We start from the raw sequence: 19,596 nt of genomic DNA on the forward strand, positions 1-19,596 counted from the left end.
CTTCCCAGTGTGTCAGCTACAAAAAATAGTTTTGTGCCTTTAGTTGCTATATAAACTCACCTGTGCATATTGATAAGTTGATTGTTTTCTTTTTTGAGTTTATGTTTCTATTTAAATTGAGTAAATCAGTGTAAGAGACACGTATGATGTAAGCATAAATAATGCTTTTAATAAAGAAAATAGAGCACTAGAAACACATGGCTAGCCCAATCATTCACATGAACACTCAGCCATTCGCGTACCAGGGCATGGACATTAGTGTGAAATAGAAAATGAACCAAATGACTAACCACGAAGATGTAAATAAACTATTTTATTATGTTTGCATTTGATTGAAGTCATTATTTTGCTTTAATAACTGTAGTAACGACCATGCAACTCTCTCTTTCACTCGCTCTCTCTCTCTCTCACTCTGTATGTGTCTCTCATCATTTTGTCTGTTTGACTTATTTGTTACAATCATATATAAGTTAAGAGACATCGTTGGGTGACACAAGCGAAAATCCTTATCACAGATTTTTGCCCCTATCTTGCTACAATGGTCCAGAGAGAGAGAGAGAGAGAGAGAGAGAGAGAGAGAGACAGTGAAAGAGACAGAGAGAGATTTTCATATTGTAATTAATAATAATCAATATTTATATCATTATGATAGGTTTAAGAAACAGCAACAAAATATTAAATACACGACATTATGTGTACCAATAATCGAGAAATTTACCGTCTAATGCCGTCAAGGTTTGCTACTTGGTATCATTGATTTTATAATCACTTCAGATAAATTCCACAGGAAAGTGTAGATATACCGTTGCGACGAACCATATTCTCGTTGGTTACTTATTGTTAGTTCATTTCAAATTTTTAGTTCAGCCCAAATACTTTCTCTCACTCAATCCAGCTTTTTGCGTATTTGTCCCTTATACGTGAGAGGAACGAAAAGCAGAAAGGATTGCGATGAAATTGTGTGCCATAATAGTTTCATTTAGAAACGGGGATTAATATTACTTTCTAACGTTGTTTTCATACCTGACTAACGATTCATACGTCACTAACGATTAATTAGTGGCCAGCACATAGGTGAGAGTGTGCCGTTGCAAGAATGTTTATACATGCGTGTTGTTGCGCAGTGGGCGAATCACAATTTGATATACCAATTGCATTGCTATATAAAATTGCTACATACCAACACGTTAAAAGCCATGTTTTAATGTTTGTGAGTCTTTTTCAAAGTCAAATACAAAAATATAGACAACTCAAACAAATAAAACAGAAAAACGGTTATGTTTGCGAAAAGTTACATGACTGTTTCTACAGGGATTGAACCATTTATCTCTGTTTTGTGTCAACCAGTTTATTTCAGCTTGTTGCTGATACTGGATGACATAAATGACATTCTCTGTTTTGCAATCGTCGGACGCACTAAAGTTAATCCTCCTAACAAACCTGCAGTCGCTTACGGGAGAACAAAAAACTACAAGGGCATCCTAGTCAGGGCGAAGCTAACTCCACTCACAGGTCAAGACCACCCTAGTCAATCTGGCTCCTGTGGCGATAAAAGGTGCAACGCCTCTGAACATATGATGTAGACCAGGACATTTTCATGCACAGTGACAAAACGTGCAAAACAGAGAATGTCATTTATCTCATTACATGTAAGATCTATAGCCTTCCGAATGTAAGAGAAAGTGAAAAGCTACAAAAAAGGATCAACTTTCATATATCAAACTGGATGACAAAGAAGCTGTACATAAGTCCGGTCGCAGAACATTTCTCCTCCCATGGCCACAAGTTCACTGATATAACACTTATTGCAATTGCTCATATCCGCAACTGGAGTCCCCAAACCAGGAAAGAAAACGAATCTTACTGGATTCGCCGACTTAGAACAATGAAACCAAGCAGTTTGAGCCAAAAAGACCAGACAAAGACAAAGATGCACAAATAAAATTATCTTTTGCATCCGACACATTTTTTTATAAACATTTCTCTAAATTTGCTTGATTGAATATTATTACAATAACGATGAAATATCCGAGATATTATCGGCGCTTACATACATTTACATAAAATAACAAAGGTCTTTATAGCTCATTAAATTCTAGGTCAATACAAATATTTGCCAGTGTCAGCAACAAGCTGACAAAAACTACTTGATACAAAATAGAGTTGGAAGGTTGAATTCCTATAGAAATAGGCATGTAAAATTTCGCAAACATAACCGTTTTTCTATTGTATTTGTTTGTCTTGTCTATAATTTGTATTTGCCATTGAAATGACTTCTTAAAGAGTCAAACGCGTTCGGCTAGCTAGATACTAGGTTCGCATAGTTCGTTGTCAGTGTATCAGTTTATTTCATATATAGGTGGGTATCGAACCCATACTCCTTGGATTACTAGTTCGACGCTATTGCATTCCAGCTGCACCAAGTGCTCATTCACAACGGTTAGGCTCGATGTATGTATGTATGTATGTATGGAGGTTTATTTACTTATTAAGCGTAATACTGAGTTATATGTACCCGATGATGTACGATGAATGTGCTTGGAGTGCGAAAACCGATAACTTGAAGCTCTCAGGCTGTTGATTTCACCATTAGAAAAGTAATTATTGCCTTCAGACATGCATTATCATTTGTAACGCAAAGAGGTTCATCCGGAAGCTGTCCACTTTACGGAAGCTATCTTCGGCTGTACCGGTATGCGAAACATAAAATAGCATTCTTTTTCGCTATCCGTGTTAAGTAATGACCTGTTTGATAATTTTGATGTTACAGTATTTATTCTAAATTGTACAGATAGTCCTACCTAAGGCTATACTGTTAGATAGACCATAGGTTATTCCAAGCTATTCATTGTATGACTGAACAGAATTGAATTCATGTATACGTATCATGTAGAGAAGGATGAGATGTGTGTGTGTGTGTGTGTGTGTGTGTGTGTGTGTTTATTCATTTATATCATGGAAATTAAGAACACAAAGTTCAGTGACAAGGGTGTTGGAATAAGTGAAAAATTCATTTGACATGCCCTGTTTAGAAGGAAATCTATTGACTTTGATTAAATGACAAAATATAGAGTCCTCTAAACGTTTGATGGGAACATTTATGCCAGAATGATTACAATAAGCATCCCAAATCATTCATGTTGCAGTTGTGGGAAGAGAACACTTTGGAATGCACGGAGATAGTTATGATGCCACATTTTCAGTGATGGATATATAGGTGCAGACAATTGTCCTAGAACGGGTAATAGTAGTCGCAGTCCGGTGTTTGTATTCTGATTCTATGAAAGAGGCTAATAAATGGTTTTGCGTAAAGATTGATAACCATTCATAAATATTTAAAATTACATTAGAATAAGTTTTATGACGTAAATCAGATGCATTTGAGTATTGAAAGAAATATTTAAAATTAGTGAAGACTTTATTATTTTTTACGCAATTAATCTTTTATATGTGTGATATCCGTCCCTAAGAGAAAAAGGAAGACCAATGTACATGCCACTATAATTTATCCCATTTTTTGTTTAAAGGTGACAACAGTTCCGTTGAAGTACGACTGGTTGGTGGACGAAGTAACTATGAGGGAAGAGTGGAGATTTATTATAGAGATAAATGGGGTACCGTATGCGACGATGACTTTGATAACAAGGCCGCTGAAGTTGTCTGCAGAATGCTTGGATACAGGTAAGGGATACAACAGTCAACCCTTTCTGAGAAGACAAACTGTCTCCGTTTTATCACTGGCGGTATTAATGCCATTATTGGATGGTGTTTCGCCAATACTGAAATAAAATCCAATTCATTACATTTTCAAAACTTTGGAATTTTCTTTTACGTAAGATATCCTTATATAAAGATAATCCCCACCTCCTTTCGGATTGATCTTCTTGTTCGGCCACACAATGAATAATGCGTTATGTAAAAGAAAGATCAAATAATTTGTTTCAAATTTCATAAAGCATCATCTTTATATCTATAGTAAAAAATACATTTATTTTTAATCCTACAAAAATGATTGGTGTATTAAGTACAAAAAAGAGACATATACAGCCGATGGATGTGTCAGTCTTTGTTAAGAACTAACGTGTGTAACACTTTAAAGAGCTACTTCTTCCATCTACTAATAATCCGAGAGCAAACATGACTGTCACGGTTGAACGTACATTTCACAATTGTCTTCGCTGTCTCCCAAAAGTCATTGCGTTGCTTTAACTCAGAAATATGGCAGCTTGAGCAGCAGGGAAGTTCTACAGACCAGACTGCCAGACCAAAATAAAGCTTCCTACGCGAACTTTCTCCGTAGAAGCCTCAGATTTCAAAAATAAGCCTTCCTACGAAAATTAATTTGCGTAAATTCGTCCCCGATTGCAATTTTTGTGTGCAAATTCGATGATTCTGGACAAGTAAAAAACAAAGATTTTGGGGGGGGGGGAAATTTATTCTGGTGTCGATGAAGTTTGCAAAGTTTGGCTGCTGATCCTAATTTTACCTCGCATTAAAACAATATAGTTGAAAATAATATGAGTCCGAAAGCTAGTACAGTTGGAGAACCTCATTCTGCTAGATTAGCGCGAGAGCAATTAGCGGCACTAAAGAAGCTTATCCCGACAAAACAATTATTCAAGAGAAATGTTCGTGGTTACGAAGATATACAACATGGAATTGCCGAGGTATCATCGAAATGGTTGAAGCCAGTTACCGGAACAATCGAGCAAGTTGTATTTGGCGACGAAAAAGATCCGGATACTAAGAAAAAGGGAATTTTTCCCATGTTGAAAGGTATTGAGGAACAATCACGAACATTACCCGATCGATTAGCAATAGCAGCAGCACAACAGGGGCAACAACTTGCAATTGATTCTGGAGCAGATAAGGGAAAACCTGTAAGAGGAAAACCTGTAATGATAAAAGGAAAGTTTAATATCGAGAATTTAAGAGAAAATTTCACCGATGAGGGATGGGATATGATATCACGACCGCTCTCGGCACTGTATACCATAGATCAAATTGGCGAATTTGCAGAAAATTATTTTAGCGATCGAAATGAATATTTGACTGCAATAGGAAAAAAAGATACGGAACTCGTGATAATTGGTACAACATGGTATATAAAGTTTACTCGGGAAAAACACATGTGAGTATGGTAACGGATCCGCGTTACAGGAGATTTTTAGAAGCAGCAAGAGACACACAAAGATATAATAAGCAAGTAGCAGAAGAAAGAAAACAACTGGAGAAGGAAGAAAGGCAGCAAGCGAAAGAAAGAAAACAACAGGAGAAGGAAGAAAAAGCTAAAACACGGAAGAGAAGGGTAATACCACAGGAACCAATAATTCAACCACAGGAACCAATAATTCAACCACAGGAATTAGGAGCTAGACCAAAAGAAAAAATTCCATCTCAGAAAAAGGAGAGAAAATCAAAAAAGAAAAAAGAAGATATTCAACCACAGGCACCGATAGTTAAACCAGCAGAACCTAAAGAACAATTTTCCGAAGATATAAGAATGAAGGAAGAATATGAACTTCCTCCAAGCTTAATTGATACTAGAATATCCGCTGATAATTATTTGAACAAGAACTTGTTGTATTTACTCAAAAACTATGATTCAAAAATTCAGATGGCTGCGGATGATTCTCTGGAAAATAAAAGACTTTTATTGAAAAAAGATATTGCTGATAAAGTCGAAGATGTTGATTGGCTGGCTATAATTTATTTTGGTACTTTAGGAAAACCAATAAAATATTCTGATAAAAAATTTACAAAATTTATATCGGATGTTGGTGAATATAAATTAATGAAGATAAGGACAATTCCGTCACCTATAGTGGCGAGTGACACGTTAATCCCCCAGTTACCCCTCCCTTCCTTCCACCCCCCTTCAGAACCATTACCCCCCTCCGACCCCAACCCGACAAACTGGAAGGGTCCCTTACCTACCCCCAAAATAAGATGGGGTATTGATCCAACAGAGGGTTGGTTTTTTAAGGGTACCCCTTCATCTTCACCAGAAATATATTCGCCACCAACGACGTCATCAGGGACATCGTCAGGAGAAGTATTCGAGGAAGCGTTATCGCCATCGCAATTTCCAAAACCAAAGACAGGAAGCGGATATACAATTTGCCCTGACAGTGTTGTCAACGATGTATCTCGCCTTGAGGTATTAATCGGAGGAAAACGAGCCGGAAATAACTCTCGCGAAGTAATCAACGAAGCCTCAGATATTTGTCAGCGGTTATTCCGCGGTGGCATCATCAATTCTCACATTTACAAAGAACTTGTCGATGAGCTCATCGATTAAAACAACACAATTGAAATAACATGATTGTTCACAAACATCAGCGCAGACCCAAACAGGTCCGCATAGTAAACTCTAGATTGCCCGTGTACAAATATATCCACGGCAATGGATTCGGTGATATCATTGGAAGTCTCGTTACGCGAATAATACCTAAAATCGGACCCGTGATCAAACAATTCGGGTTAAAAGCAATAGGAAAAATCGGCGAGACTGCCATTTCTGGTATCGGTAATTTGGCCAGCAAGGGTTTCAATACTGTCAAAAGTAAAATATTAAATTTAGTGCGCAAAAAACAACCCGTCAAATTACCCATCACCAGAGAAATGCCACCCGAAGTCAGTAAAGCCATAAACGACGCAGCAAATAAAAAAATAAACGATCTAGCGCAGGAAGTTGCTAAGACAAATATAGCGCAGGAAATTGCAAATACAAATCTTGCAAGGGAAGTTGCTAAGACAAATCTAGCAAATACAAGTTTCATTTCAGGAGGTGGTCTTCGTTTTAGATGATATTCTTAATAATAAATGTTCGCACAAGTGTCAAATGAAGTGTTCGACATGGACGAGCCTGTAGGCAGGGACTCATCCGTGCGAGATTTCCAGTATTTCTCGTACGACGCAGTGACGCCAAATACTGATAGTCGCTTGGAAATTCAAGTCCACGATACAACAAGGTATTTTCTTCCATCTGAGGCATATATCGAGGTTGTTGGGAGAATTGTAAAAGAAGATAATACCAACTATGAAGCAGATTTTAGTATTGGGTTTGTCAACAACGGTATTATGGCATTATTCAAGAGCGCCACTTACATGATCGACGGAAGAGAGATCGAATCAATTACGGACAACGTTGATATAGCAACGACGATAATAGGACTAGCGAGATACTCGGATGATTTTACCAGGTCAGCCGGTCCTAGTATGATGTTCGCCAAAGATAACTCCGATGACCCTGAACATTTACCGTATGATATCGGTAGGCCGAGAAATGCCGCTGGCGCCGCCCCCGCCGATGTTCTTTCAGTGGTGATCGGCATCAAGGACAATTATAACCTTGGATTTGCCACGAGAAGGGCTATGTTAAGGGGAAATGAACGAAGATTTTCCTGCGCAATTCCGCTATCTCACATTTTTGGATTTTGCAGGCATTTCAGAAAAGTTATTTACGGAGCAAAACACACGATAACTTTCGTTCGAGACGCTGCTGGCAATAACAAAGCCATCTGGCGAGATCCCGGTGATGCAGGCAAGGTAATCCTAACTAAATTTACCTTGTGGATGCCAGCGATAGTTCCATCGATGCTCGAGGAAGAAAAATTATTATCATTCATGAATCAAGGTGGAAAATCTGTCATGTCCTGGTTGACAACGATGACCGACTCCTGCGATGTTAATATCAACGGAATATTTACCTGGAGAATTGCGTCACAACAAGGCGTTTCGGCACCTAGACACATCTTCGTTGTTCTCCAAAACGCAGATAGATATAATCAAGATCGCAGTCACATGATATTCGATAGATTCGATGCAACAAACGTTTCACTAAGGATAAACGGGCAACAAGAACCATCGGAGGAAATAGCCATCGATTTTGAAAATTTTTCGACTGCTCGCGCGTATCATCGATTGCTAAGTTTCATGGGCCGCGATCAAAATATCGATACCGGATTGCAAATATCACAGTTGGATTTTAATACTCGCTATCCTATCTATTACTTTTCCCTGGAGCATCTCGATTTGGTAAAACAATCCGTCGTTGATATCCATTTCAAAGCCAGAATTGACACAGGTGGACAAGTAGCAAGAGCCATCGCGGTGATTCTCGGTGATAGAACAATGATCTTGGAAGGCATCAGCGGCAGAATGAGAATTATTGACGCTCCTGTCGAGAACATGTGACAAATTCCAAATTTAGATTAAGCGATTATTAATATGCCATACGAACACGTCAGTGTAACTCTGACCCCAGGTCAGATGAAAAAACTCCAATCAGCGATATCAAAGCGATGCGGTATGAAATTAACCTTGAAAAATGATCAAATTCACGGTGGGCCTAACAAACTGTCGCTAACTAGAGGTCAACGTGAACGATTTACCAAGGCCAAATCAGCAAATTCTGGCGTTCATGTGAGCCTTTCCATAGGCGCCATCAGAGATATGATCAAAACAGGCGGTATTTTCCCTGCTGCTCTATTGGGGCTAGCGAAAATGGCTCTTCCGGCGATTGGAAAGGCATTCGGATTAGGCGCGCTCGGAGGTTTAGGTTCTGAATTAGGCTCCACAGTAATGCGAAAAGTTACCGGAGGAAGATACGGTAAAAAAAAGGGATCCGGCCTTTATCTAAGACGACCCCCGTACGGATCCGGCCTAAGATTAGCACGGCCTATTCAAATTTAGATTTACTTAGCGAAACAAAAAATAAAAAAATAAAATTTTTCAGAGGTGTATTTATGCGAGATCAACTACCAGACAAACCAAACTCTACCGAGACAGGAATAATTAATCTCGATAAAAATACCGGCCCTGGCACACACTGGGTTGCCTACGCGATTAATCCTCGCGAAGTCGTTTATTTTGATTCGTACGGATTAGCACCGCCAAATGAATTTATCAACTATGTGTCTTCGCTGAAACTTCCGGTTTGGTATTCGACACTTCCAACGCAGACATTAGCGGATCCACCGATATGCGGCCCTGAATCAATTAACGTCCTCGATGCAATTTCAAAATCATCCGGTCCGTATCATAAAATTGTATTTGAATATGTCATAGATAAATATCATGGTTGATATTTACGGTAGATTTATCTACAGGAAGGAAAAAGCAGAAGTGACTGACGTCGATCTATCAAAGTTCGCAACCAAGAGCGATATTAACAATCTTCTATCGCTGTCAGAGGTGGACCCTGGCGAAGTTGCTGTTTTTCAAAATACCGAAGGAAGATTACAAACCAGCAACGTGAAAATAACTGATATAATCAAGCGAGAAGAATATAATGATCATATCAGTCAATTTACTCGTCAATCAGAATTAGTGTTGAAATCTATAGCTGATATTACCGATCTATTAGCGGTATTGCCACTAAAGGCCAATATCGAGGATGTGGAAAAATCCGACAAAGAGTTATCAGCAACGTTGCTTCTGAAGGCCGATAAAGCATTACACGACGATCTTCAGGACAGAATGACAAAAAGACTTAACAAGCTAAATAACGACCTTAAAAAACTCGACGATGCCTTAGCTAAATTTAGCAAAAAATTTGACGAGGACATAAAAACATCCAGCAATACTTCCTCCGCCGCAAACGAACTAGCAAAGAAAAAAGCCGATCAAACATCGCACGATGAACTTAGCGAGAGAGTAAGAAAAATCAGCGAAGATATTACTAAAATTTTCACCGATGTTACCGAAATAAATACCGCGATGGGTCAGAAAAGCGATAAAACATCAATCGACGATCTCAGCGAGAAAATAAAAAAAATCAACGAGGAAATTACTAATATTCTTGCCGAAATTAACAAAGTAAATATCTCGATGGGTCAGAAAACATCAATCGACGATCTCAACAAAAAAATCAGCGAGGAAATTAATAAACTCAGCGATCTTGTTATTCCCGAATTTACTAAGGGGTTTAACGCGGCGCGTGAATCGACAGATGAGAAAATAAAAAAAATCAACGAGGATCTTCTCGACGCATCTACAAAAATTAGCGATATTAACACAAAAATATCACCACTGAATCTTCCAAAATTGGCGCGTTTTCACGTGCCGGATCAGGTGGAAACAAAAAATCTTAACTGCAATGTGCCATTTGTGTTTAAGACATATAATTATACTTGGGACCCTAGACACAGTATCGGGTTTTATTTCACCGTGCCAATTACTGGCGTATATCGAGTATATGTTATCTCTGAGATAAAATTTAAGATACAAGGACAAAACCGTAAAATCCACGAATTTTATCCTGGATTTTTTATTGTTTCGCTAAGTGAAGATAGCGATATGGAATGCGATCTAGAACCACCAGACAGAACCACCACAGGACCGATTCCCTATTTTGTAATTTTCGAATATTTATCGGGATGGCAAACAGTTGGTATTCCGGGATAAACACAATTGGTAATCTGTAATTGTTATCGTAGATTAATAAATGACCGCATCTGACTACCGTTACAATCAGGCGCGATCATGGCAGGATTCGCTAAAAAAACTCCTCGACGAATATCAAACAAAAATAAGGAAATATCAGCGTAGATTAGTTATCATTGACGTCGCTGTGTACGCAGTATCCGCGGTAGTTGCCGGCGCGGGAATAATTTTATCCGCGGTAACAACAATAGCGCCAATCGTTGCAACGATAATAATCTCGTCGACAACAACAATCGCTGGTGTTCTCAATATCGTAGCGAAAAAAATCTCCTCGTGCACGAGTGAAAAGTTATCATTGTACAAGAATAAATTATCCCAGGTCAACGACGCGTATTCGAGATTATCATCGCTGCTTTCGGAGAGTCTCAATGATGGCGTTATCTCCGATCCAGAATTTTCGGCAATGATCGGTATTTACTCGGAGATTGAACAAATGAATATTAATAATGTCCGAACTAGCCCAGATCGTGACAAACACGACACCGCCGACAACGACGTTAATATCGTTAAGCTCAACCAAGCCAGAATTTAGCATCAATTTTCCAACACCAATCAGCGTCAAAGAAATTGCGTTAACGCAGCTGCGTGTCTACAACAGCTGGCCTAATGTTAGATCGACATCATTCGATAAATTATTGTCAAATAATTCGCTTGTTTTTGCCAACAAAACCAAACCCGATGGAACGCCAGATTGGATATATGTCGGTATACCAACAGGTAGTTACGAAATTGATCAGCTGGATAAGGAATTTACTACCAGAATATCAAATATAACCGGCGATGCTACTCCGGGAATAAAAATATCTGCGCACGAACCAACGCTGTCATCGATGATAGAAGTGAAATCACCTTACATGGTAGATATTTACCAATCATCGATTAGGACCATATTAGGTTGGCCCGAAATTCCTCCTGTGGAAACATCGGATGATACAACTCCCGGGTTTACCTCGTTGGATTTACCAAGTACATTAGAACCAAAAAAATCCGACTTTGTCACCGACGAGGCTTCCGGATCACAATCTGTATTTGGCTTTGATATAATCGATAAGGCCGTTGATCTCATGGAGCAACATAAACTTGGTCGTATTGTGTTTTCTTTTAATTTTAAGGTGGAAAATGTTTCATGGTTGGTTCTTCCCAAAATCCCACCCTCGGATACAGTGATAGATATTGGTGAATATAAAAAAATTATAATAACCCCAATAAACGGCGATTATGTAAAAAAAACCATCAGTGAATTTAATATAGTACATAAAATGTTACTTTCTTATTTTCGATCATTTTTCAATGAATGTATCCTAAATAAAACAGGCTGGTGTGATTTACTCCCAAGGCACGTGAGACGCTTGAATCGAATTGCGAACGATCTTGAATATTATCATAAAATGTTCATTCAGGCGATAGTCGACGATATATCAATCGGTGATTATATTCTTCCTATTACCAAATTTACATTGATCAAAAATTCCGGCAATAAGAAAAAATTCATGGAATTACATAAATTAACCGAGGAAACGCTACCAAATTTCAAATTTCCCGGTTATGACGTTGATAAACTAAGAAAATCCGTCACTGATACCATCGATGAGTTATTTCCAAAATTACATGCCGCATGGGCAGAGAAAAAACAATTAGCGCTGTTTCTCAGACACGATAATGATCCGACCAAAGGCGGGCGGCATATCTCGCCAGGTATCGTTAATATAACGGAAGTTATCGCGATTTATCTTCACGCGGATGTTGTCGAGGGCAGCTACAATGTTGATTCGTCAGAGTCAAATCAAGCGCAGCAGGGATTTATATTGTATTCGTTTTCACCTAGCGCCTCTCCGGGTTATTTGATAATAAAGGAGCCGGTGAATCCGTTTTATCTGCGATGTCATAATCGATTGTTGTCAAGGATAAATTTCAAACTGACGGATCAGAAAGGAAATTTGCTTGATATACGCGGGGAAACTGTTAGTATCAATCTGCTGGTGAAATCCTAAATCTGTCCGCCAGGGAAAAATGGGCCAAAAAAATAAATAAAAACCGGGGAAATTTTCAAAATTAGTAAAAATTTTTAATTTTTGTTTTTCTTTGTTCACGGAAATATTCAGGAGGATTCAGGAATTTCCTTGGCCTTGCTCTCATCGACAAGTTTTTTCAGTTGTCTGACGCGTGAGCTTGTAATTTTTCTTGATTCATATGCGTCTGATAAAATCAACCTAGCTTTTTCCACCAGCGTCGATAATTTAACAAAATATTCGATTTGACCATCGCTGACTGTAGCTAGCGACTGATACATCGCGATTTGGATTTTCTTTATTAATTTGTATTCGGATGGTAGCGTGTATTTGTATTCAAGTTTCCCTTGCATGATTGTTTCGAATTCGGATCGGATTTTATTCGTGTCCAACTCCGATGGAAGATTTATTTTTTTCCTCAGATCATCGATGGCTTCGATAATGTTATTTATGGTTTGTTCGTCCATGTTATATTATATTTGTAATATTCAATTAATCTTCGTCCTCACTCTCCGAATCAAATATTATTGGAATATAGGAAAATTTGATCCACGCGCCAAGATTATATGAAAATGCCGCATGTTGAATTCCCTCTGCCACAAATTGCACCGATCGTGAGTTAACACTGAAATATTTCGCAGCTGCGTTCATTGAATCGAACATGAGCTCCTTGCCTGTTTCTTGATTTACCGATTTGACGGCCCTGGCATATTTCGGATGTTTGCCAGAATTACCAAACCTTGAATTTTCGCTCGAAGTTACAGCCCGAAGATTGGATAATTTATTATTAAGTTTATTTCCGTCGATATGGTCGATAACAAGACCGATTTTTATTGGTCCGTTGAAAACTTCGAATACAAACCGATGATTTGAATAGCTCATTCTTCTTCTTCTATTATTTTTGCCGACTGAAAATCTAAGATATCCACTATTATCAACATTACCAACAAGATTCTTCGTTTTGATATGCCTGACAACACCATCGGCAGATGCTTCGTATCCATCGATGGTTGGATGCGATTTAAACTCGTATGTGATTGTCATTGCAGGAATCGTCGATTTCATTTCCATTATATAATATTTATCTGTCTAAATCGTAATTTGCCTTGAATCGATTAATGTAATCCTCTTCGCAAGCTATCACCGAGGAAGATTTCTTTTTGTAATATCTGAGCAATTCCCGATAATTCTTTCCTCCGCAGGATAAACACAACCGTGTCTTTCCTCGAGTGCCAACTTGACAAACTAAGCACCGCTGTGGTCCTTTACTGCCTCGTCGAATCGCATATATATGAGCACCACAATAATCGCCTCTGCAGGATTTGTCGCATGATTTTGTTGATCCGATTGGTATCCACGAACATTTATTCATTATAATTTAGATATTTGTCTAAAATATAATAATGGATGCATTTGATCTTAATGAGGCAGAATATATTATTCCTGAGGTCGATCGCGCCAAAAAAGAATTTTTCGATGATGGAGCGATTCACACTTGGTCGACGTGGAAAACGAACTCTGTTGATGCTACGATGAATCTGGAGCGAGCGAAGAAGATAATCGAGCACATAAAATTCGAGCACAAAGAAGAACGATTTATCTTTGGGATAAAATTTATTGCGCAAATGCCTGACGACACTTGGATTATTCGCGATAAACGAGATCCCGTGCGTGGCGGTAAGAAAAACGTCATCCTTGATAAAAATTCGAAGCCAGGATTATTATTGGGAATCGATGGTCCTTATTATGCTAGGGCGTATCCTTCTAGCGCTGTTGTTTATGGAATTTATCGGCTAAATAACAACCCGGATGTGAAAAATCTACCCGCGATGAAAGAATCACCGATGATTAACTGCGTTGCCGAGCGCGTTATCGAGCATATGAAAAATGCTCGTCGTGGATCCGGATTGACTCAGTTGAGGTTGAATAAAATTAACTCATGGGCAAAGACAGTTGTTGATGGCGCATCGATTGACGATGTTGCTGTGTTGAGCAAGAAACTTAAATTTCCTATTACGGTGAAAACGCTATCGGGAGAAATATTATATTCGTCGCCGTATAGATCTCGAGGAGTACCAATCGAAATTGTTGATCATAATTCACATGCGTGGTCGCAGTCGGTAATGATATTTCCGCGAAATCGCGCTGTTAAATTTTATCCTGTGGAAGGCGCAAAAGACAATTCCGATGCCATGTTCCGATATATCAAAATATTAGCCGCATCTGATCCGATATCGGTTTGGTTATTCTCGAGCGAAGAAAGGTATGATCAGTTTATCTTGCCTCGAGGGGATATTTATCGAGATGAAAAATTACATGAATCTATGAAAAATATCGCGGTGAAATATTCGTCAAATCCTGATCAGTTATTAACGAACTGCTTTACTGTTCCGTCTGTTGCTGCTCACGCTGCTAGAGAAAGAAATTCATGGAAACCTACGAGAAACGAATTTCTCGCTGATATTCAACTTAGCTGTATCGAATACGGCCATGGCGGATTGTGGAATACCAAGTATTATTTCGAAGATATGATATCCGTTGATATGAGCGCGTGCTATCCTGGAAGTTTCCTCGGATATGGCGATTGTGCGGATTATTTTGCTAAATTTGGCCATCCCACCAACGAGATGACGAGAGTTGCAATTAACGGGCCGTTGCCAGATTTTGTTATGACCGGATTCGCTTGTGTCACTTCATTCGAGTTTGCTGAAAATTTACATAAAATTTTTTATATTTGGTTCGGTCGGCATTTATCTCAACGCAGATGGGTCCCTATAGTGTTGTTGAGATATATGCTGGATTCGTCAATGTTAGTATCGTTGACGGTTAGCGAGGCGATTATATCGTATAGAAAACAAACTAAGGTGTGGCTACCAACGGATTGTGAAAACGCGAAAGATATCGGAAGAAAAATAATTGGCAAATTTACTCAAGGAGGATCCGTTGATCATAAACACCGACACGCTAGGTTGTTTATCAACGACGCCGAAATGGACTTTATTATTGCCGATACAGTGTCGCGAGGAATATTCTGCAACAGAGAGAATATTATCATTGACGGAGTAAAGTTGGGTACCGTAATTAGTTACCTTGACGGAGAATCAGCGCAGTATACGCATTTGAGATCATCGATGCTCGCTTATGTGAGTATAAATTTACTGTCGATGATAAATAAATTTTCTGATATCGCGGTAAGGGTCGCAACGGACTCGTTTTATATCGATAAGAAATATCAGTATAGGCTGGATAATTTAATCTCCGATGGTTCTTGGGGAACTTGGAGGATAAAAAACGAGGATATCCTAGATTACTGTGAAGACGCCGATGTCGAAGATTGCGATAAATTTCATCGAGATAAATGTGAGGAAATATCGACGGCTGCATCTGCATTTGACCCGATTTCACGTAGTAAATTCGTTTACCTAAATGGACCTGGTGGTAGCGGTAAAACAGCGCGAGCGATAAATTTATTTGCGAAATCTGATATGATAGTGTTGACTCCAACTCACAGATTAGCGCGAGAAATAAGGCAACGCGGCGTTGATTCTGGTACGTATCATAGTTATTTCAAATACAGCGGTGGATTATGGGATTCGGCTCGTATGGGAAATAAATATATCAACAGAATTATAATATTTGATGAAATTTGCACAGTAAATTTAGTTGTATTAAAATCGTTCCTGATCTGGCTGGAGGAGAAAAATACCGCCGTGATAATGTGCGGAGATCATGGCCAGCCTGATCCGATTGATGGTGAATCTCCTCACGAATGGCTCAGGAATTTCGTTGACTATTATGAGGAAATCGACGCTGATTATAGATCCGATGATATTTTACTGACTGAATTTAAGAAATTAATTCGATTACAACCGAATAAGTTTCAATGCGATGTGATGAGAAGAATAATCGACGAGACTCCGATGGATATTTTTCTAAATTTGTGGCGTCCCGATCATTTGATCGTTGCTAGTAGGAAAATTATTCGTGATATTATTCAGGAAATGTTATTTAAGCTGCATTGCGAGAAATTTCCAACATTACAGGTGCCGTTGTGTTACAGGCCCGCTGATACCAGGAAACAAAATATTAGTGTTACTTTACCCTGCGGAGAGGAAAAGATCTTGGTACTGAACGATATTATTCTTGTTGATATTAATCTTGTTAATGACGCGATAAACGCAGAAAGATCGCCATGGAAACTTGGATAGGCAACAACGATACATTCATCGCAGGGATTAACCGTGGATGGCCAAGTTTGGATTGTCGATGATAGAATTTCCTGGTCAAATTTAGTGTATTTAGCCGTGTCAAGAGTAAGAAAATTATCTCAGTTAGGTAGAATTCGGTTTCACATTAATGACGCTGGCGGTAGTTGAGTATCTTTCGGTATTATTTGTAATTCTTCCTTGGTAAATCCGCGTTGTGGCGCTAGCGAATCTAGGAAATAAATTGCTGGTCTCCCTGACGATCTTGTTACGGCTGATATTTTATGTGTCGTAACGCTCCAATTTGGATCGGTTGCTCTTTTTCTGCCTCCCTCGGCCTCGCCTTCTTTATATAAATACCTGACCGTGACGCTACCTAGCACAGGCGGAATTATGGAATCTCGCTTTAGGGGTATATTCGATTTTGTAATTGCAATTGCGGGTTTCATTGCTATTGTTCGAGTTGTCTCGTTATTTAGCGCGTTAATCACATGAGGTAATCTTGATACCCAATCATGAGATCGATTATCTTGGATGAATTCTCGCGCGTACTGATATCCGAATAATCGTTCTGCAAGAGTTTTGTTGAATCTCTCAACGATAGCTTGATTGTGATGAACACCTACAATACCGCGACGGATTTTAACATTATTCTTTTTCATCAGTGAAGTAACCGCGCCAAGAAATTCTCGACCTGGATCAACCTGGAGAAGCTTCGGCCATGTTAATGGAGATCGTGAATAAATTTCGCTAAACGCCTTAGCGATCTCCGTTGCTGTTTTATTCGATAACGGTTCCGCTTCCTTGTATCTGCTAGCGATATCAACGACTGTCAAGACATATTTATATGTGACTCCGTCGACGGTATCGTAAGGAAGAAACATTAAATCAGCCTGATGGACTTCATTAGGGACACTGACGGTGAAACTTGCATATGGTATTTTCTTAGGCGGAGGAAGATATATTTGCCAGACTGCCTGTTTCGATAACCACGATTCAGCGGTGGATTGTTTTACTTTAGCGGCTTTAGCGAGTTTGGCAATTGCCGATTTTCCTCGCCAGAATCCTCGCGGAGAATAATATATTTGCTCCATTATTATTTACCAGCGCCGAGTACTAATTTACCTTTCATCGCGCCTTTTATCAACCAAGTTGCCAATTTTTCTTTGAAACTTTTGTTAGGAATCGCGTCTATTGCGTGAATTAGCCTAATATCAGCGAGATGTCTTTGTTGTAAATCCCCGCTGCGATACGCAAGATCATGATAGTAACACGCGTTATCGATGGCGTTTACTGGATCTTCGCCGGGATTTGGTTGATTATTATCGTTGAGTCTTATATCGAGCCTTGTGCCGGGTCCGCAGTAATTGTATCCTGGCAGATGCTTTTCTCCGGGATATTTCGCCCAGGGAGTTCCGGGTAGATTTGACAAGGAGGCGGCAATGTCTCCTCCGATTTTTCTACTTTTTTTTTTACAAATCTGAACTTGCGTGTCTTACAAACTTCGCATTCTCCTGCAATTGCGTTTCTGTTATTGCGTGTGACGATTTCGATTGGATTTATCGTAGCTGTGCGCGTGCGACATTTAACACAATATAGATCCATATATTCTAGTAACATGAATGTAATTGATTTTTCAGCCACGAAGAAACGCGAGCAGGTGAAACACAACGCGGTGTTACCAAATTCGATAAGGATGATAATTATTGGCCCATCCGGTTCTGGAAAGACGCAATTGTTGCTAAATTTGATAATGCGATGGCTAAAATGGGATAAGTTGTATTTGGTTGCACCGTCCGTTGATGATCAGCGATGTTATCAAGTGTTAAAAGAATTTAGCGACAATACCGACGAAGGCACAATCGAATTCATCACAGACATCAATGAAGCTCCATCAGTGGAAAATTTAGACGGCGATGTTAATAATCTTGTTGTTTTCGATGATGTTATGCTGGATAAGCAAACTAATCCGGCTAGGATATTCTCGCGTGGCCGACACAAGAACACCGATGTTATTTACGTGACGCAGCGATATACGCAAATTCCTAAAGTAATTAGGGACAATTGTAATATCTTATCGGTGTTCAATGGCGTCGATACTCACACGCTAAGAAATATTCATCAGACTTGGTGCAACGGTGATATGGACATAAACAAATTCAAAAATTTCTTCAGCCGCGCCCAGGCAACACCGCATGGTTTTATCACGATTAATCTTCATGATCCGCGTAGTAGATATCGAATCGGTCTTGATCAATTTTATTCATGAGACTTGCAGCCAAATCTTCGCAAACTTTGTCGACACCAGAATAAATTCCCCCCCCCCCCTAAAATCTTTGTTTTTTACTTGTCCAGAATCATCGAATTTGCACACAAAAATTGCAATCGGGGACGAATTTACGCAAATTAATTTTCGTAGGAAGGCTCATTTTTGAAATCTGAGGCTTCTACGGAGAAAGTTCGCGTAGGAAGCTTTATTTTGGTCTGGCAGTCTGGTCTGTAGAACTTCCCTGCTGCTCAGCTTGAACAAATATGCTAATTTGTCTGCCTGGGATATTAGCAGGAGGGCGAATATGGATCATCATTTATGGACACTAACGTGTCCACATTACGGAGCAGACGAATTCTCATACTCCAGGGAGGTCCTTATTGGAGGAAAAGGAGAAAATACAACCAGTAAACATTTAGAAATGCCTAAGTTTCCACATATTGTAAAATTGTTCACACTGCTGGCAGATCTGTGTAGAATGGACAGTTTTCCACGCTTTGAATCCATACATAAACATAACACTAAGCCGCATGCTGCAATCAAGTTTGCAGTCTCTACGTCTACAAAACGTGTGTGAATAGGAACTCAAACCAAGCGTGATGCACAACATGTAAGTATTTAACGTAACGGTGTAACACATGAGAAAACAACCTGACAAGTAAAA

General features: G+C 39.1%; 1 protein-coding gene across 1 annotated transcript in view; it reads left to right on the plus strand.

The window, feature by feature from the left end:
* Positions 1 to 19,596, plus strand: part of LOC149791215 (scavenger receptor cysteine-rich domain-containing protein DMBT1-like) — a 234,366-nt gene that overhangs the window by 163,102 nt on the left and 51,668 nt on the right. The window contains exon 6 of the mRNA XM_089969688.1: positions 3,528 to 3,681. Within this exon, the coding sequence (XP_089825814.1) occupies positions 3,528 to 3,681 (154 nt within the window). The remainder of the gene's footprint in view (positions 1 to 3,527; positions 3,682 to 19,596) is intronic.

The sequence above is a fragment of the Sinohyriopsis cumingii genome, chromosome 9 (assembly GCF_028554795.1).
Source record: "Sinohyriopsis cumingii isolate HCF-2022 chromosome 9, ASM2855479v2, whole genome shotgun sequence".
Taxonomy (NCBI): Eukaryota; Metazoa; Mollusca; class Bivalvia; order Unionida; family Unionidae; genus Sinohyriopsis; species Sinohyriopsis cumingii.